This window comes from Nuphar pumila, chromosome 12, assembly GCF_984573655.1.
Source record: "Nuphar pumila chromosome 12, dmNupPumi1.hap1.1, whole genome shotgun sequence".
NCBI lineage: Eukaryota > Viridiplantae > Streptophyta > Magnoliopsida > Nymphaeales > Nymphaeaceae > Nuphar > Nuphar pumila.
Window position 1 is genome coordinate 34,581,359 of NC_143260.1, and position 23,608 is coordinate 34,604,966.

Consider the following 23,608-nt stretch of genomic DNA (forward strand, 5'->3'; position numbering starts at 1 on the left):
GGAAAATTGCGGACCTTAGTCAGAACTCGGGTCTGGCCTGGGTCTGGGTATGAAAATTCACAAACCATGCCTACTGAAATGACATTTTATCTCTATCCGGAACCCAACCCGTTTACTAATCGGTTCGGGTAGGCCCGAGATCCATCAACCCGATATCCACCCCTATTTATGGTTGGCTAACGTTGCATTCTCATCCTTTCTTCCGCTTCTTTCCAGAGATGGGAGTTCTTTCCCTCGCTCTCTCTTTCCCGCTCTCCACTTCCTCTTCCCGCCCACTCCGATCGAGACTGCTAAAGAGAAACCCTAACCCTAATTTTCACCCCCGTTGCTCTCGATTCCACGCTAAACTGGTGAGTTTCTCTTACCTCATCACTCATCCGTGCTTCAATTCCATCAGGGAGAATTGAAATCATCGTCTCCTCGAAGGATCTATTTCGAAAACGTCGGGATTTTCCGTTTTCTATGATCTTTGTATTGTTATGCAGGCCAATGCGAACGGCGGAGAAAAGAAGACCGAATACAAGCCGGGAATTATGGACGATTTTTTCCTAACCGTTTTCAGGAGCAAAATGGTTCAGGTGAGGCAAATTTCACGGTTTAGCTGTAGAGCTGCAGACTAACGTATGTCTTCATAGACTTATAAATTCCCTAGGCGCAGAAAATTTAGGCGAGGTAAGAGAGATACCGTTTTTCATTTCTTTCTTTGCATGCGAGCGAGCGATCTAGAGATAACTTTCTTGATGAAGCTCTCGATCTCTAGATAACTTTCTTATCGAGAGAGTTGATATATAGGATTGATTTTTGTGGTGAATAGTTCCTTCTTGCATTTGTGATTGTTGTTTTTGATATAGAAAACTTGGTTCAAGATATATGACATAATGTGCTTTATTGCTTTATCGTGCATTGTCTTTGTTCAGAACTTCAAGATGAAATCGGGTCTTCAGTTGTTGCGACACTTTTCTGCGGCTCAATTATCTTTATTCTTGTGATGTGGATTTTAAATTGTTTTACGGAAAATTGTAAATGTAGATCGGAATACGACTATATTTTGATTTCCGAATCCTTTTTTAAATTCCATATCGAGAGGAGAAGAAAGGAATGGCGAACAGAGACCTCATTTAAGATTTAGGAAAATTACATCAATCACACTAGGATTGTGAATACAATGGATGACTTAGTTTGCTATCCGTTTACACTAATGACTTCTGAATCGGATCTGATTCAAGACCTAGAGAATCACGTCAGTCAGAATAAGACCGTGCTTTCATTGGATGATTTAGCTCTCGTTGTCCATTTGCACTAATGATTCCAGAGCCAGATTGGGTGGCAAATTTTTTTATGTTTTTTATGTGACATCGATTGCTTAGAAAGGTCATGAGAAACAATAGCACTCCATAATTCTTGAGGATATGGAAATAACCAAAACTAGAACCTGGATTGCTTAGATATTTAAGTGAGCTATTTACTAAACAATGGAGCTTGGACTGGCGTAAGATGCCATATAACTACACTTTAATGGCGTTCTCTTGAAGGGTTTTCGGTAACATTTTTGTTTAAATATTTGCATCATATGCAGGTTGTTAGTTCAATTTCTTTTTGTGATAAACTAGGATTCCTGTTTTCACCATTTAACACTCTTCGTTTTAGTTAACAAGAAACATATAACGCTGCCTCTATTTGTGAAACATCATATTATAACATGTTCTTACAACATATTTCTTAATGTTCAAGAGATGTAGGAGGTTGGATGGGATTCAGAAAAGCGTGGTTATGATGGCTTGATGGAAGTTGTAAATCATCTCATGACAAAGGGTGGATCCAACTTAGCAATCCAGCAGTCATCGGTAATTTTCCTTTTATTTTTTTACATATAGCTTTATTGCATGGAGCAGAACTTTCCTCATGTCTAGCAATAAACCATCCATTGAACATTCAATAGTATGTTACTTCTTGTTGAAGTGTAGTGAGCCAAACCCTTTCCTCTTCCTCACACACACACACACAAGCGTTTTTGCTTTTGACTTTAAAGATTCTGTGCACTTTATAAAATTCTACAAGCCAGCTCTTGCTATTTTCCTCTGACAAAGAATTTGTAGAAGCCATGTTATTGGTCCTTCATTAGATGCAATGTCTGAAAAAAAAAGATTGAACTATGACATGATTGTACAAATTCTCTTGCTAAAACTTTGGATTCTTATAGCTTGTAGAGGAGCTCAACTTACCTGATAGACTCAACCCACAGATTCCTTTTTTTTTTTTCCTTTTTTCCTTTTGATCTCTTTGTGTGTTTTGTTTTCTCAACGAAGTTTTCATTGTTTAGTTGTTAAGCACATATATGGTTTAGAAACCTGGGCTTCTTGTGGTTCTTCCTTTCTTTGTGTACAAAAGAAGAAGCCATCCCTGAAATCTAAGAAAACTGAGGTGCACGAAATGATTGTTGTGTTGTATTATGTCTTGTGGTTAAGACCTTTTCAAGGACCTATATGACATTGCCCCATTTTGATTGGTTTGTGTTGTATCATAGCACAAATTAGATGAGTCATGTGAATAAACAAATATTTTGAGTAGCATCAAACATTTGCAAGATTGATTGGCAGAGTGCGAGCCAGCCAGCATGCCATGTATTGGACTGTTATAATCACTATTGTGTTTAACAGTGTGGAGGCTAGGGTGAATTTTTAACATTTTTGTTGAAGAAATTATTTTTACTAGCAAATCCTTTCGAGCATCAGAGCATGACTACTGTTTAACTAACTTGCAAGTTTTCTTGACATATTTCTTATTTTGGCAGGTCCAGATACTCAGGTCATTGTTTCCCCCCATCATTCTAGATCTATTCAAAATTCTCATTGCACCAATAGGCGGAGGGAAGCTAGCTGCATTGATGACAGGTAGTACTTTTAAGTTGGGCACATTGTTTATATTTTGTGATTGGCTCAAGGTTTGTACATTTCCCAAGTCATCATTTGCAAATTGGCTCTAGTTTTTCAAGTCCCCAAATCCTTATTGCTTTGAATTGGGTTGGGAAGGTCTTATCCGACTCCGTAGTTGATTCTCAGTCTCCAAAAGTGCAAACGGCCATTGGATTTTTTTGTTTTTTTTTCAATTATCTACCACAAATATTTTTTTGTTAAAAAGACGCGGGGGGGGGGGGTGTAATGAAATATGCGGAAAAGGAAAGTATGTCCTACAATGGACATTCACACATAGAAATCAAAGAACAAGTCCAAAAGAGGACATACACAAAAGCCAATAATGGCTAGAAAGCATCAAATCTTATAAAGGCACAAAGAGGCTTGAAGAAGCCACACATTACAAAGGGGGAGACCCCACTTATTTATAGGCAAGAGAGAAGTGAGGGAGAGTTAGAGAAAATAGAGAGAGAGGGACCATTGGGAGTCCCAACAAGGAGTCGTTGGGCTCCCAACGGTCACAATTGTGACCGTTGGGGGCCCAACGACTCTTTGTTGAGCCCCCCAATGGCTGTGCATTTGATGCACAAAAAGAACAAAAAAAGGAACAAAAAATAAACAAGAAAAAAGGAAAAAAGAAAAAGGAAAAAGAAGAAAAGTAAAAAAGACTACAATGCCCCTATTGGGTGAGTTTACAGAACTACCCCTTATCGGGTAGTGTGTGATAAACATATATATATATATAAATATATTGATTACATATATTTTAACACCCTCCCTCAAGCTTTATGGGGATACTACCGAAAGCTTGTTGAGAAGAAACATGAAACGAGGAGCAGCAAGGGCTTTGGTGAAGAAGTCCGCCAACTGGTACTCGGATGTGACGTAGGGCAGTGCTATGGTGCATTTTAGGTATTCATCTCGAACATAGTGGCAATTCATCTCTATGTGTTTAGTACACTCATGGAAGGTGTGATTGCTTGCAATATAGATAGCACTCTTGTTATCGCAACACATCTTCGAAGGAACTGAGATGATGATGCCCATATCACTGATGAGACTTCTAAGCCACACAAGCTCCGTGGTTGTAGTGACCATTGCACGATACTCCGCTTCTGTTGAGGACAATGACACTTTGTGCTGCTTCTTGCATCTCCAAGAAATCATAGAGTCACCTAGGAAAACACAAAAACCAGTGGTTGAGACTCTATCATTGGGGTTTCCTCCCCAATCAACATCTGTATAAGCAATTAAATCAAGAGATGATGAAGAGGAAATAAAAACTCCTTTAGTTATGATGTCTTTAATATATCTGATAATCCTTAAGACTGCACTCATGTGCACAGTTGTGGGTGCATGTTGAAACTGACTGACGGAGTGAACTACATGAGCTATGTCTGGCCGAGTGATGGATAAGTATGTCAGAGGCCCAACGAGTTGACGGTACGAAGTAGGATTCTCGAGAAGTGTCCCATCTTCCAGCCTTAGCTTTGCATTGATAACCTCAGGGGTTTTTGTCTTCTTATCATCCGAAATTTCAGACTTGGAACAAATGTCAGCGGCAAGTTTCATCTGAGAGAGAATATACCCTCGGGGAGAATATGCAACTTCAATACCTAGAAAATATCTTAAGAAACCAAGGTCAGACATGTCAAAATTTTCTTTTAAATTTTTCTTAATTTCATAGATTCCTTTCTCATCACTTTCAGTGATGATCATATCATCAACATATAGTAGTAGAATAACTACAGAGGACCCTGCACTTTTCACAAACAACGCAGTGTCAGTATAACATGAACGAAAATTTAAGCTAGTCATTACATTGCTAAATCTGTCATGCCAAGCCTTTGGAGCTTGTTTTAACCCATATAATGTCGTTTTAAGTTTAAGAATTTTATTTTCACCAATAGATACTCCTGGTGGAGGATCCATATAGACCTCTTCACTTAGTTCGCCATTAAGAAATGCGTTCTTAACATCCAATTGATAGATAGGCCATTTTTTAACGGATGCAACCGCAATAAGAGTCCTAACACTAGTCATTCTAGCTACGGGAGCGAAGGTTTCTTCATAGTCTATTCCGTACTCTTGGGCATATCCTTTGGCTACCAACCTAGCTTTATAACGTTCTAATGACCCATCACTTTTAGTTTTAATTTTGAAGACCCATTTACATCCAATAGACTTCTTTCCAGTGGGTAATGAAGTTATTTCCCAAGTTTTAGCCCTTTCAAGGGCACTAAGTTCTAGTTTCATGGCTTCAACCCATTGAGGAATGTTTTTGGCTTCTTATAGTGTGATGATTCATGATAAGAGTGTAATGCAATTAGGCATGCCCTATATTTAGGTGTTAGGGACTCATAGGAAACAAACCTATTAGGAGGATTGGAGATTCGGCTAGATCTCCTTAAAAGAGGTTTCTTCTATGTTGGAATTTTGAGAATATTTTTCTAAAGCACTTATGGGAGCTTCTTGACCACGCCTAGCATAGGTTTGAATAAACCTATTCTCAAAATTATTACTTATATTTTCAACATTACTGAGAGGAGTATCCTCTAAATCATTAGGAACTTCCTCTTCGTGAGGAGTCACATCTTCTTGAGAGAGAAGATCAAATAAGAAAGCATATTCGCTTTCATCAATATCTTTATTTTTCTCAAAGCCGTTCTCATTTTATAAAAAGGTAACATCTTTGGATACATATAGTTTGTTACTTTTGGGGTCGAAGCACCTAAAACCTTTTTGATTTTCTCTGTATCCTAAGAACACATTTGATAGCTTTGGGAGATAACTTATCTCTTTTATGTGTAAGGACAAAACACTTACACCCAAAAATTCTCAATCTATTAAAATCAGGTGTTCTTTCAAAGAGTTTTTCATATGGAGATATATTTTGTAGAGATGAGGATATCATTCTATTTATCAAATAAGTGAAAGTTAACGCGGCTTCGGCCCAATAGCATTTTGGAATTTCTTAGGAAATGAGAAGAGTTCTAGTGGTTTCCAAGATGTGTCTATGCTTTCTTTCGGCTAGACCGTTTTGTTGAGGAGTTCTAGGACATGACCTTTGATGACAAATGCCATTGATTTCTAAGTATTCTTGAAATTCATTTGATAGATATTCTCCACCGGAATCAGATCGAAGAATGAAGATATTACTTGAAAATTGGTTTTTGACAATCATATGAATTTTTTTAAAGAAATTAAAAACTTCGGATTTTAGATTGAGAAAATAGATCCACATATATCGAGTGTAGTCATCAATGAAAGTAACATAATATGAGTATCCTCCTTTTGATATGACCGGAGAAGGACCCCAAACATCCGAATTGACTAATTCAAAGGGTCTTTTGGACACAAATGTCCTATTTGGAAAAGGGGTGGATTTCATTTTTCCAAAAATACAACTCTTGCAAACAAAATGTTTCTCATTACAAAATTTCTTTCCAAAAGGAAAGGAGTACATTTTTGAGAAGCTTGGATGTCCAAGTCTTTGATGCCAAGTTTCAATATTTTTATCTTGGACATGATTACAAAATGAGTTAGTGGGAAGTTTCAAATAGTTCATGTGGTAGTGATCTCCCCTCCTATGGCCTTGCCCAATCCGCTTCCCAGACTGGAGATCCTGTATAGAGCAATCCTTGGTTGAGAAGGAGATTTCACATCCATGATCACATATTTGAGAAACAGATAAAAGATTTAAATTAAGTTGAGGTACTACCCTTACTTTTGGCAAAAAAAAAATCTTTTGAAAAGTTTAAAATTCCAAAACTTTTAACTTGTAAAGAGGTACCATCGGCGGTGGAAACAAACGAATTTTTGGAGTTGCTACATACATTGGATAGTCCATTTTCAATAGGGGTCATATGAAAGGATGCTCCAGAATCAAGAATCCAAGAAGGCATACCTGGAGGAGAGGAAGAGGCAATGGCGGCTCCCGAAGTTGACGGCGATTTGAGTAGAATTTGAAGTGCTTCGGATAATTAAGCAAGAGAAAATGACTCTTTCCCTTTCATTGGCTCCTCCTTCTTTTGTGAAATTTCTTCAATAATAGCGACTTTACCTTTTGAAGGTTCATTTATCTTCGGACAATTAGGTCTTATATGACCCGGTTCTTGACAATGATGGCAAATGGCTTTCCTATAATTGCCATTATAGTTATTTTGCCTCCCAAAGTGTAGAGGCTTATAAGCTTTCATATGATTGCCGGGTTTAGACACGACAAGAACTTCATCTCCTCGACGTGTTTCTTCTTGGCATATTTCGGCTATGGCATCTTCCAATGGAAGAGGTTTAGATCTATGAAGAAGGGAGGATCTAACTTGTTCATATTCGGGCCTAAGCCCATGTAAAAATTGAAAAAAATGTTCTTTTTTCATTTGTTCTCTTCTTATTTTCACATCTTCACTAGATACCCATTTGGGTTCAAGAAGGGATAGCTCATCCCATAAGGGTCCAAGAGTACTATAGTAATCTCTTACACTCATTTCATCTTGCTTAATGGTACGGATTTTTTCTTGGATAAAGAATTGACGAACAAGGCCATTTTGGGTATACATACATTTCATAAAGAACCATGCTTCATTTGCTAGGCGAAATTTAGCAATGTTGGCGCAAATCTTTAGCTCCACGTTGTTCATGAACCATGCAAGAATTTTTGCATGCTTATTTTTCCAATCTTCTACCTTCGATTGATGATCTTCAATAGCCTTCATGCGAGCATTTCCTTCTAGAGCTTTTTCTTGATCACCATCCATTTTCGTAAGTTGAAGTTGAGGTTCCCTAATGGTGCCCATAACATATCCCCAAAGCTTTTTACCTTTGAAGTTGTTCTCCATGGTGGTGGCCCACATCATGTAGTTAGTACCATTAAGCTTGAAGGAGAGATCAATCTTTTGTTCTCCTTTCATCATATAATCAAGAATGGAGGACAAACCAAGAGAGAGGAATAACTAGAAAACTAGCTATATGAATCAAGAGCACAACCAAGGCTTTGATACCATGTAATGAAATATGCGGAAAAGGAAAGTATGTCCTACAATGGACACTCACACATAGAAATCAAAGAACAAGTCCAAAAGAGGACATACACAAAAGCCAATAATGGCTAGAAGGCATAAAATCTTATAAAGGCACAAAGAGGTTTGAAGAAGCCACACATTACAAAGGGGGAGACCCCACTTATTTATAGGCAAGAGAGAAGTGAGGGAGAGTTAGAGAAAATAGAGAGAGAGGGACCATTGGGAGTCCCAACAAGGAGTCATTGGGCTCCCAACGGTCACAATTGTGACCGTTGGGGGCCCAACGACTCTTTGTTGGGGCCCCCAATGGCTGTGCATTTAATGCACAAAAAGAACAAAAAAAGAAACAAAAAATAAATAAGAAAAAAAGAAAAAAGAAAAAGGAAAAAGAAGAAAAGTAAAAAAGACTACAATGCCTCTATTGGGCGAGTTTACAGAACTACCCCTTATCGGGTAGTGTGTGATAAACATATATATATATATATATATATATATATATATATAAATATATTGATTACATATATTTTAACAGGGGGTACCCCGATTTTCTATTAGTAAAGCACTAAGAAATTACAAATGATCTCCCGCAACGGGTAGCCAATTCGGTGGCTTGTCCTTCCAATAAATATCATTAGAATGCATGTTATTCGTTAGGTGTCATATTTCTTAACCATTTTTTTGTTCCTCATGCGATTAGGACTTTTGAAATTGTAATCTTGTCGGCATTTATATTTGTAGTACATATAGTGTGGAGCTTCTGGCCATTATTTGGTTTCTGGTGAAAGTTTTTCTTTCTATTTTGAAGCAAGGGTGACAGCAGTTACATGTCAATGGCTGATGGGACGTTGCACAATAAATTCCATTGAACTCTCAGATGGTTCCTCTTGTAGAAGTGGGGTAAAGATTTGAATTCCTTTATGATTTCACTGTCACACTGCTTTATGCTTAAGATGTTGAATTTGCCAGTGACTTACACATTTTTTAATATATCTGCCAACTCATGAAATATTCATTGCCCTATTCCATTCAAACTGAAGGCTTATTCACAGGAGTCTTGATCCAAAATTTGTTCGTTGTTTCACTATCTTTTTATATTATTTATGAATATGGAATTGGTCTATTCATCTTGCATGCAGACTAAATATATACTGTGGCATCCTTCTTTATGTATTAATGTTAGAATGAGATAAAAGTCTTTTATTTGTCGAAACATTAAAGATGGATTGGACACGTGTAATGTCCCTAAAAAATTCAACCTTTTAAAACTTTTCTTAAAACATGAAATTTTAACAAAATTTAAATTTTTTTATTTGTTATAAAGTTTTACATTACTCCCAAGGAGTAATGTGTCAACGAGTTCATTTACGGTCACGTTCCAACCGTTTCAAATACTGAATGGCCTGTCTGAGCGCAAGCGTGCGCGTATATTAACCTCCCAGTATTAGATACAATACGAAATCAACCTTAGAGACAACTCGATTGAGGTTATTACTTTAAAAATATATATATATATATATAAAAATATGGAAGACAAAATTTATTTAAGTGTTAAGACCGTTGAGGAGTTACGTAAAAGTTGAGATTTACAATCATATTTTAATTATTGCATAAAAGAAAGGACAACATCCACAAGTCTCTCTCATTCCAAAATATTTACAAGCCCTTGAAATAGAAATGATTAAGAATAAAAGTTAATGTTTACAAGTTTGAAAAGAAATCAAGTCTTGATCCCTCAGGGATCCTAATGAGTAAGAGAGTTCTTCTGATTGCGTAACAACCCATCCTTCCCTCTAATCTTACAGGATGATATATGTAATATGGTAGGACATTAACAATTTGCTCGTAAGAAACCCAAAACCAAACTTGAAGAATACAAATCAAGTTTGTAATGGTATAACAAAAGTGTAATTTTCATCATTTATAAACTGAGGTTTAAAGGAATTCACATCAACATTCATTCACATTGAATTCATTCATTCATTCGTTCACATCCATGGCATTCATTCGTTCATTCATTCATTTACATCCATGACATTAATTTGCATAAATGAATAAGCAATCAAGCAACTCTACATATAATTGCGTAAAGTAAATAGGTCAAACCCCATTGATCGTATCCATCGTGAAACACACACACATGTCTTTCAATCATGTCAGGACATAAGTGTCTCTCTTAATCATAATGTATGCATTTATAAAGTTGCATATGACAAACATGTCAAAATTCCATTTGACCAATCTAACATACTTTATATGTGCATGCTTTACAAGTAAATAAGACATACAAGTATATGAAAAATGCAGGCGTTCACATTTTTTTTCTCAAACAAGCATAAACATGTCGATCTCATGACTATGATATGCATTCTTACATTTATGTAATCATTAAGTCTGTTCTGAGGACCATTTATGAACTTTTGCATTTTTATCATATGAAAAATAGGTCATTTCTCTCGACCTTTCTTGTGTGTCTCAAACACATATGCACCTCATGTGCATTCTATCAAGTTCGTGGCTTGAATCATCAGGCTAATCACATGACCATATACATGTCTTTTTCATTCACATATATGCTCATATGCAATGATATAGGTAAACATTAAAATTTTTACATGTCTACGTCTATATGTTTATGCACATGATAATTGTGATTCTACGAATCAAATGCATTATTTTCTGGATTATTTTAAACACATCTAGTACAATAGAGGGTATAACCTCCCAGAAACAACCATAGGAGTATTTATTATGTTATGTATTTTATTTTTCTCTCCTATAGCTTAATTGGGTCTATTTCAAGTGATCAATCCTGCAATGCAACGATTGAGAGATGGACACAGTCCTTGTACTGGCCTATACCCCGTACGTCGACCGAGCAAAAAAATAAAAAGAATATTTGTTCTCACTTTGCAGAGTTTTTGGCCCTATCCTGTGAATCCCAGGGTAAGCTTGTCTCCATAACCTTCATGGGACGGAGATGAGACACACGTAATCCTTCAACACCATAATACCCCACGATGTTTGCATAATGCATGAATCATTCAATTATTCTTTGATGCATGATACATGTCATGATTTATTCATGCCCCTACGCATGAATCATTCAATTCAAATTCATAAGCATGATATATTTATCGCATACATGGCATGCTTCACATGCAAACATTTGCACAAACATTCAATTCAACCATGTATTCATATTAATCACGCAACATTCATTTTAATCATGCATATGCACACATCCCTGTAAAAACACTTCATATTCTGCTATCTAAAATCATGTCAAGCATGATCTACTGAACCACACAAAGAATACTTTTATTCTCATACATTCAAATCGTGCTCTGCAGGTTTGTGTGATGTTTTGCATCTTGCATACTCACCGCGGGTAGTTTACTCGATTTTTTAATTTTTTTGCATTCATTTTCTTTTTTAATGTGCATTGGCTCAATGACCGTTTTGCGATACTTAACATTAATTATCACATTTTTGCGGTACCTAAGAATTCATATACGTGTGTATGGTTCAAGCATTTAAGCATTCTATATATTATCAACGATTGAATTCACATGTGCATCTATGCGTTAGCAATTGCGAACATAAACGATACATGAGCACTTGCGCCAAACTAAAATTTACGATGTGCGTGTTAACATAGTTAACTACGCATATTTGCGCTTTCTCGCATGCATATTTATGACGCAATTGACATAATCAAAATCATGACGTGAAAGTGTCTAAAAATCACTTCAAAACTAATTTGTAAATACACATGATAGACTTTTAAAAACTGATTTTGAATCTTATTTAAAACCGCATCTAAATTTGAAAATTTCTCTCTTAGGCATTTTACAGAACATTTAGTGTGCGGCACAATTCCCAAGATAAAACTGAAATTACCGAATTACTAACATGCAAAATATATTTAATTATGTTAAATAATTTATTCTAATTACATGCCCATATTTTAAATTAATTAAGAATCAACATAATTTAAATGTTAGGGGTGTCAAAAACAAACTATGCTAACATGATACTACGCTACATGCTTAAACTAACATAACGCTAAAAACATGCTCGATTGCGACAAAACAAATAAGACAACATTCTACAAGTGTAGTTAAGGGGTCTTACCCTCGTAGGTCTGAAATATCACATTGTGAAACCCAAAAGGATAAGGGGTTTCGCGAAAACCGCAATGAATTGCCGCTTTAGCAACTCACCGAATATTTGGTGTGTGCGTGCAACACCAATGAGAAACTGCAAAACTGGTTCAGCTGGAGCGCTCTCCTGTTGACGGAGAGTGATACAGGGCTGCACAAATAATGAGGAGGTGTCAGGAGGTCTCTCCACACAAAAACTAGCATAAATCGAAAATCGGGTAAGCCGATTTCTCAAGAATCAATCCAAATAATACCAAAAACAGCCATGGCTGGGCTGATTGACTATGTTGGGCATTCTCCTCTGTTTGCACGCAGTCCTATGCATCCCCAACAATGGCTGCACGCAGTCCTAGGCATCCCCAACAGTGGCTGCACGCTTTGCAATTCACGATTCTCAATATAGAATCAATTTCCTTGGGAAAAATCGATCGAAAGTGGTGGAAATCGAGGACGAAGGTGGAGAGAACAAACTCCACGCTGATGCTGCTGGTGGAGATGGCGTCAAACTGCAGGGCATGGTTCCCAATGCTGGGAATTGGGCACAAAATTCAAGAAATTCCATTTTAGAGGGATCGGCTAGGAGGGAAAATGCTCAAAAAGAGGGAATCAATGGAAAAGATGGCGGAGGAGAAGGAACACATACCTATTCATCTCAATGAGGTTGTGGGAGGCATCAATCCCCAAAGATCGGGCATGATTCCCAGGGCACAAATCCCAATAACAAAACACAAGGGGTTGTCTATGAGAAAACCCCCAAAAACAATGATGAAGGAGGCTAAGGCAACGAAGGAGGGGAAAATGAACTCACCAATGGGGGCGTCAATGGTGGTTGAAGAATAGGCGCAAATCCCATGATGGCCGGCGTGAATCCCAAGGTAAGAGGTTGGCTAGGGTAGAGGAAGAAAAAATAGGTTTTCTTTAAAAAACCCAAAAGAGAGAAAGAAGGAAAAGAGGGTGTCGACCTTGGCTTTGAGAAGAAAATGGGCATTAAGAGGGGTCGTGTGCCCCACCCAATCCATGTTTCAACTTCATGAGTACCTATTTCAAACTGGGTCCATTTCAGATCCGTTTTGCGTCAAAACCCTATATCAGGTTATATGATTAATTAAATACTAAAAAATAAATAAAACTTAAAATCTTAATATATGTATTTTATTTCCATTTTACAAAATATAATAACTATGAATTCCTTATTTACAAATCCATAAAACCCCTAATTTGGGTCGACCTATTGGGTCCAAACCCAAATGAATTACGGGTCTATTTGTGAATCCGTTACTTTTACTAAATAAAATCCTATATTTTGCTAAAACAAAATGTACTATCTAATCTTTAAACAAATCATGGTTTTAGCAACTCATTATTCACTAATGATATTAGATTAAAATATTCACTTAAAATTTTTATGACCAAAATACCCTTTTGATTAAAAAAATCCTTTCGCAATCTACCAATATACATTTAGTTAAGCTCAAGCATTGTGAAAACCTTGATAAGTCATAACTCACTAAAATATATAGTTTTAACTATTAATTTAATATTTTAAATAGTTAATTGTCTGAAAAAATTCTAAAAATACCAATTATGCCCTTATTGGCCAAAAATGAGTAAATGAACATGTAAAATACTAATAAATGAAATTTAAAGCCAGAAACACATTTCTAACTTGAGGATAAAGATGATTTCTTTATTTATTTATAATCCTAAAAAATTACAGGTTTTACAACATATGATCCCACTAATGTTAGAAAATGCTTCAACAAAAATCCAGAGGGAAGCTAAAACTCCCATATGGAATTGATCTATTGTTAATATTGCTGTGTAGGTATTGGTGGAGAAATGTAGATATTTAGAAGAAAGCAAATGCGTGGGTACCTGTATTCACACATGTAAACTGCCAACACAGGTCTGCAGGTTCTCACTATAATGTGTTATTTTTCAGTTTGTGATTTGTGTTATGCTGTTTTCTTAATCATTGCTTTGCATTATTATTTTGCATGTGTGTGTGGTTGTTTAATTATAGCAAATCTGGACAAGTTAAAAAATGTTATCCTACCCACATTTATCAATATTTTGTGGAGTATTATCATTATGACTACCCATCTATTTCACATTTTTTCAAATTCTTATTTTCTACCTTCTGTACATCAGTATATGTGTTTTCTTTTTTTATCATGTTTTTATTATTTATATTTTAAATATTCTGAAATGGTCTACATCCTCGAGTATTAACTGATGAAAATTTTAATTTAATCTTATGCAGATTTTCTTTGCACTCTTTATTTCTAACAGTGCTAAAACACTAAGAAATGTCTTTAGGTTTGGCTGATAGTAAATGTAACAGATGTCTGTTTTTCATCTTCCGCTTTAAGTGTTTAGTCTTCTAGTTAAACGTGAATAGGTATTTAACTTATTTAAGTCTCAAAAACGATTGTCCACATCCAAAGTAACTTGCCCTTAAGAATCTTCCATTTTGGTGATGGCCTAGATGACCACTTGGATGGATGGATGGAGCTCTTTTGACAGCATTTCTAACCAAAATTTTGGTGATTATATACTAGTTCAAGAATAGAAGTGTCAGGAAGTTAATCTTGCAACTTTACGGGCTGGTTTCTTTTTATTCCATCACAGAAAATATTCATGCACCTAGAACAGAATCTAGGAGTCTATCGTTAAATGTAGGATCATTCAGGTATTTGCACGTCGCTGGACTTTGATCTTTAATGGATTATAAGTATGTGTTGTTTTTTTCCTTTTCCTCAGACTTTCATAAGTGACTACATGGGGGTTCCACTAGCAATGGAGCCAAACTTGACTGACTTCAGTTGTCAGGTAATATGCTACATTTACTTTAACAAAAACTAAAAGGACACTCACCTTCTGTATGCAAGTCGTATACTTTGTTGATTGTTTAATATGTATTATCTTGAATTGTCTTCTCTTTGTGCCTTAGGTACTATGTTCTGTTTTTTGACTTCTTGATCTTTACAGTGTTAGAATTAGCTTCCTGTAAGATTTTATACTGTTAAGATCTGCAGCATAAGATTGATCTTCAGATCAGCAGATTCATGTTGGGTTTCTTCAAATAGGTATACAGAAAATCCCCAGTAAAAAAGGGTGATAAAACATTGAATCCCAGAGAACACTAATCGAATTGTGCAGTGTTCCCCACCTGGAATTCTTCCTCGATTTTTTTATTGTACTTTTTTATTTATCCTAAAAATATGTTGATATTTAGATAATCACCACGCCTGTGGCACAACAAATTGGTTCAACTTATAGAAAGAGAGTTTGAAGTTTGAAGGAGAAGAAAAAAAAGTGATTAATAAATGTTTAAGGGTCATATTTGAGATCTCTCTATAAATTTAATGCCAAAATTGTCCTCGATTAACCACAACAAAGTTTAGGTGCATTTTTTGTATTATGCTGAAAACATACAACTTGGAAATGTACCTTGTTTTTCTTTATTTTAAAAAGCCATTAATTTGGAAGTGATGCAGGACAAGATGGACCCAGACCCATACAGCAGGACCCAGGATTTGGACCAGATTTGCACCAGGGGAATGATGATCGGATCCAGGTGGTGGATCCGATCCAGATCACAGTACCGAGGCGTGGGGAAGTGACCCCCCCCCCCCCTCCCGCGCGCACCTACTCCAAACGAGCACAAGGGATGCAAGCCCGAACGACCCAGATTCAGCAACAAACGGAGATTGTCTCGGGTTTGGAACCGGACCCGAAATCCGGATGAGGCATTTAAAAGCCCCTCTAGGGTTGTGTGCGGGGATATAGAGAATATTGAAATCGCAGCAACAACTTTTCCCTTTCAGCAGTTTTTTTATTCCCCTCTTTGTTTTCTTCTATCAGTAGTTTAATTATATTAGATTCATTGCACTGCCGTCAGTTGTTTAATCCTCATTTCAATTTAGTCATTTGTTCAATCAAGGTTTCATTGAAATAAAGTTTACACCATTGAGTCAGTGGCATTCATTTGGTTGTTCCCGGGCGTTGCACGACGTGAGAATAGTTATTGTCCATCCCTCACTCGAGTGCTGTAACAGCCAATCCCTGTCCACTTCATCAGAGTGCAGCCAAAGGCAGTCCGTTAACGGAGCGTCAAATATTCCTTCATCGCCCCAGCAACCACAAGCAGTGCTCATCGAAATACAAACGCTGTGGTTCCCTGACTGCATCAAAGTGGTATCAGAGCGGGCGCCCTCCTTCGACAGCGGGATGGCTCACGATGCGAGGCACGATTCTACCAGTGGGAAAGAGCGGGAGGGAACCGTCGTTGACGATCCGATGTTGCGAGTGCTTGACGCAGTAACCCAAATTCAGGAAAATCTACAACGCATCAACAAAGAGGTTGCAGGTTTGTCGAGACGCGTGGACGGGATCGACGAACGGCTTGGGGCCTTCGAGTCATCCAGAGGTACACGCACAACTTCGATGTTGAAAGCAGGGGCAGGCGTGGGTGACAGCGCAGACAGTCATGTACCCGTTGCATCAACCGATCCTCCCTGGTCGCGCCACCAATCCTCATTAGGTACCTGTTTCGGCTACCAGCCTGATCGCTGGTGTCTGTCAGTCCAAACAAGGGGGCCTGGTCGTGTGCCCCAACAACATTATCGATGCACAAGCCTGGCCACACACCACAGTACCTGTGCCGCAGCTTGGGCCCAGGTCGCAATCCCCCAGCGTGATGCTGGGCCCGGTTGTTGGCACCATAGTGTCAGCCGGACCCGAGACCCCTTTCCTTGAACCTGCATGTGGGAGCGTTATTGCAGCCCACCTGCGCGCTGGGGGGTCCCAGATCTGTGTGGGTGGGTCCGGACTGGACCCGATTACTACCGGACCCAGGCTCGGGTCTCGGGGACCATCCTTTGGGTCCTCGGGAGCGGGTCCGAACTCTGAAAACCCCTACCCAGCCTACTCAGTTGGGGTCGGTTTGCGGTTTGCTCCGAATCCGACCTGACCTGTTTCTTTTGAACCACAAATTGGATCCCATACCAACTCAAGCCCATATCAGACCCGGACGAAACTCCAGTTTGAATTTGAGCCGGGTCACAACCAGACCCATAATCATATGGATCGTGGATAGAGTTCAAACCAAGCCTTCTATCCCCACAACTCTATCCCTGATCCAACCTACTCAAATCTGGGTTCGACGAGTAGTTTAGTAATAGACCCGATCCACATCCAATCGGGCGAATCAACCCCATATTATACCAACCGGACCTATACCCGAACCCGAACCAACCCATTAACCCAACTCCGATCCAGAACCCAATACCGTATCTGACCCAACACCACTATCCTAGCCTGACCCATAACCCAAACCCATATTATCCCATTCCTACACACCTAGAGCCCAAGACCCGACCAGTCTTTCCACCTATAGCAGGACCTCCTGTCATATCGGTGCCACAACGCCGACCACAGATGGCTCCCGCCCATAGACAAACCAGACCGAGGCAGATTCAGCAAGGACCGGCGCAACCAGAGCGCCGACCATAGGTCATCGAAGTTCGTCAGCATCAATTACGAGGAGAGCAGTATCGTGGTGAAGGAGATGAGATCGTGATGGATGATGATGCCTTCGGGAACGAGTACCCCGCAGGCATGGTAGAGGCTCGTCAGCAGAGAGCACCAGAGCACCCCTCCACGTATGGGGTAAAGCTGGAGCTTCCAGAGTTTGCAGGTCGGTTCGATGCGGAGCAGTTCTTCGACTGGTCTTATGCCGTCTAGTTCTTTTTCGACTACCACGATGTCGCTGAGCACCGTCGTGTCTCCCTAGCCTCTACTCGGTTGAGAGGCCTGGCACAAACATGGTGGGTTGAGCTGCAGAGGTCGAGGGAGCGACAACGGCTAGAGCGCGTACAAACTTGGGAGGAGATGCAGAGGTTGATGCAATCTAAGTTCGTGCTGTTAGATCACGCTGAGAGGGCTTACAAGGAGTACCTGACCCTGCGTCAAGGCATCAGTACTGTAGCAGAGTACACCGCTGAGTTCCATCGTCTTTCTCTTCGAGTGCAGATCGAGGAGACCGCCCACCAGCAGGTCATGAGGTATATTTCTGGTATCCGTCCTGCTATTTCTGACGACTTCAGTTGTATCACAATCGAGTCATTAGATCAGGCAAGCAATTATGCCATGAATGTAGAGGAGAAATTGAAAAGGAGGCAGGAACATAGGACACCCCGTAGTGATCAGTCCGGTCAACCCAAGTCGAGTTTCCCAACCAGGAGAGCGAGCCCCCCCCCTAGGAAAGAAGACTTAAGGTCTACCCCTGGATTCGACCCTATCAAACCCGATCAGTTTGGACCCGCGTATCACACCCGATCCAAAAGTAATCCCAGTGAGTCCACCGTTTGTTGTTTTAGGTGTCAAGAGTTAGGTCATATTGCGTCCAAGTGTCCCACCATGAGTAAGAACACCCATCTAGCAGAGGGCATTGTTGAGTCTGCGTCCGATAGTGAGAGTGATGGTGAGTCGTCTGTTAATGGAGATGACAGGATGAAAGTCGTAGAGTTTGATGGCAGCATCGAAAATTTGTTAACCATTCGTCATGTTTTGACCACATCCCGAAAGTCGGCACCAACAAAATGGTTGCAAAATAATATTTTTAGAACCCGGTGCAACTGTGAGGGGCGCGCGTGTGATGTTATCATTGATACCGGAGCGTGCGAGAATATGGTGTTCGAGAGTGTCGTATCTACCTTGAACCTAAAAACGGAAAAATTATCCCAACCTTATAAAATGGTATGGTTCAAGAAAGGGAACGAGGTACTCATCACCTTACGTTGTCTAGTTCGGTTCTCCATGGGAGAGCATTACCACGAATAAGTGTGGTGTGATGTGGCCCCTATGAGCGCGTGTCACATCCTTTTGGGACGTCCCTGACAGTTTGACTGTAAGACCATCTATAATGGCTATAGGAACACATACACATTTGTCTTTAAGGGTCATAAGATAGTTCTCCTTCCCACCAAGGAGACCGGGTTTCCCCGGCTAGCGGGCCTATTTGACCGGTCTTACCTCCTTGGGCTGCCCGAAAATTGGCACCTTTCTCCTACATTTAATGTGTCTGATCTAAATGCTTACTGTGGGGACAACAAGTTGTCAGAGCCAACTTCTTTCCAACCAGGAGAGAATGATGCAGGGCAGGATGAACCCAGAACCATACAGCAGGACCCAGGCTTTGGATCGGATTTACACCAGGGGAATGATGATCGGATCCAGGTGGTGGATCCGATCCAGATCACGGTACCGAGGCGTGGGGAAGTGACCCCCCCCCCCCCCTCCGCACCTACTCTAGACGAGCACGAGGAACGCAGGCCCGAACGACCCAGATTCAACAACAAACTAAGATTGTCTCGGGACCAGACTCGACACCCGGGATCCAGATGAGGCCTTTGAAAGCCCTTCTAGGCTTGCGTGCAGGGATATAGAGAATATTGAAATCGCAGCAGCAACTTTTCCCTTTCAGCAAATTTTTTTATTCCCCTCTTTGTTTTCTTCTTTCAGTAGTTTAATTATATTAGATTCATTGCACTGTCGTCAGTTGTTTAATCGTCATTTCAATTCAGTCATTTGTTCAATCAAGGTTTCATTGAAATAAAGTTTACACCATTGAGTCGGTCGCATTCATTTGGTCGTTCTTGTGCGTTGCACGACGTGAGAATAGTTATTGTCCATCCCTCACTCGAGTGCTGTAACAGCCAATCCCTGTTCACTTCATCAGAGTGCAGCTAAGGGCAGTCCGTTAACGGAGCGTCAAATATTCCTTCATCGCCCCAGTGACCACAAGCAGTGTTCATCGAAATACAAACGCTGCGGTTCCCTGACTGCATCAGGAAGTCACCCCACCACTTACCAGTAATGCTGCTAATGCATGTTTTGCACATGCATTAACTCCTATACCGTAGAAGGCAAACTTAGTTTCTTCTTATATAAGCATTGCATCAACAACAATTCTCACTGATTGTACTGCTGAATTCACACAACAGAAAGGAATAATGCAGGACCATGATGCTTTAGAGTTGATATTTTTCAACATGAACAGTTTATGGAACTCATTTCAAAGTGAGATTTAAGAATGTGTTTTGATCGTTTCAACTCCCTGTTTATCGCTTCCGGTGATGATCATATCATCCACATAGAGAAGAAGTACAAAGATTCCTGCATCAAAATTCTTAATAAACAAAGCAACATCAGTTAAACAAAATTGAAACCCAATATCAATCATAACACGACTAAACCTATCATACCAACCTTTTGGTGCTTGTTTAAGTCCATAAAGGGGTTCCATGTATACTTCTTCAACTAGCTTTCCATTTAGAAATGCATTTTTGACATCCATTTGGAAGATTAACCATTTCTTGATGGAGGCTAAGGCAATTATGGTTCTGACTGTTGTCATACGAGCCAATGCAATAAATTGGAGAAAACCTTCTTTAATAAACTAGAGAAAACCTTCTTCTGAAGGCTATTTCTTTTAGGCTTCCATGGGAGAATTCATTCTTTTGTCAAGGCAAGATCAGATCCTAAGCCTAAAAAGCATACACCTATCACTTACAAAAATAGATGAACTGTATCCGTGAGCATGACAGAATATATTTGTCCCTTTAGTCTATAAAATCATCATGAAGTCCAGATTGACTGGAACCCATTGGTATTGTCATGGATAATATACTTGTGTAATATCTAAATATGGGAGTCCTTGAAATGTCAAGAATAAGAGCTTCAAGAAGTTCATATATTAAAGAAGTTGATGTCATCTATTGGTTATTTATTTATGATCAGTAGGTATGTAAACATGGAGCTTTCTTTCCCATTCTATGCTGGCATAGGTGCCATCTTCCTTTGCACCATTCATGAGGATCCCTACTTCTTGAAATTGTATGGGAAAAAGTTTCCTTTCTTTTCTGAATTGTGTATGAGTGTTTGCTTTAATCTAGAATTCATTGTTTTTGTCAGTGTACATCAATTTAACCTATTCTTTTCTTTGGGTTCTGCCCGGTCATTGTTGTTTAATTACTAAATCTAAGATCGTTTGTTTGGCAGTTCAAATTTGGAGTTCCTGCTCTTCAATCAGAAGATGATAAAACGCTGCAGGAACCTTGTCTAGAAGTTTGTCCAAGGGCAGCTGTACGTAGGAACCGCAACAGCCAAACCGTAGACATGACAGCATGCCCAAAAATATGAAGTTGATACGGCAACGAGTAGTGCTGGCACACACAAGCTGCTGTAAGTAATTAAACAGGGTATGTATAGTCTATTCTTGTGCAAGACCCCTTGGTGTGATGCAGCTTGTCATGTCTATATGGCCTCCGTATTCTTTGTAATTGGTCTGGATTACTGCAAGGTTATGGATGCGAATGACCCCCATGTTCTTGCATCTGAAAGACTAAAGCATTCATTATTTCACAGTGGGTTTGGCTTGTAGGTTTTTATCTCCCATGAGGGCATTGCTCTTACAGATCATTTTTTAACTGCAATATGAGAGCAGGTAAGAAGGCTGGGAAACATGCCGAGCTGCTCATGTTGGGCTCGTAAAGGGCTTGTTCAAAACTCATAAAATAGGCTTGGCAAGCTGAACATGAACAATAGGTACTCGGCTCAGCTCAACTCGTATGAGCTTGTTAAGTACTAAAAGATATATTTTAGCCATATTTTACATCATATTATAGTATATGTAGAACATATGATTGAACTATTTGGTTTGCAAAAGAACAGATTTGGTAGTAAATCTTACTTCTACCTTTGAAACAATACATTTTTTTGTAATCCTATTTCTTCCAGCTCTAAAGCAATGTATTTTTTTTCTGTAAACAAGCCAGCTCGAACTCTGCTCATTTAATTCAGGCTTGTTTTGAGTTTAAACTCGGTTTGGCTCTTCACAAGAATGAGAGAAGCTGGAACACTTCAAGCTAGTTAGTTCGGCCCTCTTACCAGCCCTAGGTAAGAGGACATATGCCACTTAAGTTGAACATGAAATGTGATTACCCCAATGTGGGGGTGCAACAAATCATGTTGACAAAAGGAACGATGGACTGATATATGATGGCCAAACCGCTCCTAGGATTTAAAGGAAGATTGAAACATAAACTGGCTAATGACATGCCAAAAGAAGCATTTTCTTACGTTCCCTGGTTAGTTTGATTACTTCAAAAGCTCTATGAAGTCAAAGAAATTATACTTTTTAAATTATTTTTTTATATTTACACGGAGACTGCCCAAGATGACCTGGCCGTGCTGGCTCTGCCTGACAGCGTAAAACTTTGTGGGCTTACCCCTTGCCCCCCCTTTAAATTATAGTTATAATTTTTTTTTTAAATTTGCTTTTCCCTTCGAACAAAAACATGCTCAACTCTTAAAAGTTACTATATAATTTTAAAACTGTCATCATTTTTTTTGTAGTGCTTTGAATGTTTTGTTTATTTGTTGATATATATATATATATATATATATATATATATAAAAAATCTTACACTAGCTTTCTTTCGTAAGTACATTCAGTTTTTTTTTTTTCATGGACCGGAAAATCACCTTTGGGATCGAAGACCTAATCGTGTAGGCTAAGTCTTCCGTATTTACAGTCACTGTCGTGACAGTGTATACCCATGATGCACCCTATATATATATATATATAAAATCTTACACTAGCTTTCTTTCGTAAGTACATTCAGTTTTTTTTTTTCATGGACCGGAAAATCACCTTTGGGATCGAAGATCTAATCGTGTAGGCTAAGTATTCCGTATTTACAGTCACTGTCGTGACAGTGTATACCCATGATGCACCCTTTGCCCCTTGAGAGTCGCCAAGCTTTGGCTTGAGAAAGGACTTATCCCTTGCCCAAGTTAATTCAAGGGGCTGACTAATCCTGACCACCCGCCTAGTGCCCAAAGCCACTGCACCAAACCCTTCGCGGCGTAGGTGCATTCGGTTATTTGCATTTTTCATGTGGTATTAAGAGATCATTTTGTTATTTCTCAATCGCCGATTTGCTTCCCAATTTTCTTCACAGGATTTACTTGGGTTATGAAAATCCGTCCTATTCTTCTCAATCTCCTTCCATGAACCTCACGTTCAAAGGCAGCCCAAGGTTCTTGAACCGTCAATCGGATGTGCAAAGTTTGGAACGCTCATAAGCAATGTCCCTGAGAGGATGTGCAACATTAAACGCGTGTATCACTTTCTTATGAGAGCCAGACTTTGGTTTTAGGTTAAAAACAGAAAATTATTAACAGGTAAAATGCGGGACGTTGGCTGCCATCGGATGATTGCTTTTACACTTACAAAATAAATATCCAAAATTTTCTCCCTTGGCTTATAACAATTCAGAGTAATCAAGAATTTTGACTCTCTTTAGGAGTTGGCGTTAGAAAGGAGATGAGAATGAAGAAATTGGGTGATGAGATTGGAGCTGTCAAATACATTCTTGTTAGCTGAAAATGGCCTATATCCACTTTTATTGTCATTCTCAACTCTCAAATCTGGGTTTTCAAA

General features: G+C 39.0%; 1 protein-coding gene across 2 annotated transcripts; it reads left to right on the forward strand.

Moving 5' to 3' along the window:
- Positions 1–198: 198 nt before the first annotated feature.
- LOC149820647 (beta-carotene isomerase D27) lies at positions 199–21,591 on the forward strand. 2 transcript variants are annotated; one of them, XM_089981998.1, is made up of 8 exons: positions 199–350; positions 486–578; positions 1,740–1,844; positions 2,792–2,891; positions 8,739–8,830; positions 13,922–14,002; positions 14,860–14,928; positions 21,163–21,591. In XM_089981998.1, the coding sequence occupies exons 1-8, from the start codon at positions 219–221 to the stop codon at positions 21,301–21,303; spliced, it is 813 nt and encodes a 270-aa protein (XP_089838124.1). In that variant the 5' UTR covers positions 199–218; the 3' UTR covers positions 21,304–21,591. The 2 variants fall into 2 exon arrangements, with proteins under 2 accessions (XP_089838124.1, XP_089838125.1); XM_089981999.1 differs by lacking the exon at positions 14,860–14,928.
- The last annotated feature ends 2,017 nt before the right edge of the window (positions 21,592–23,608 follow it).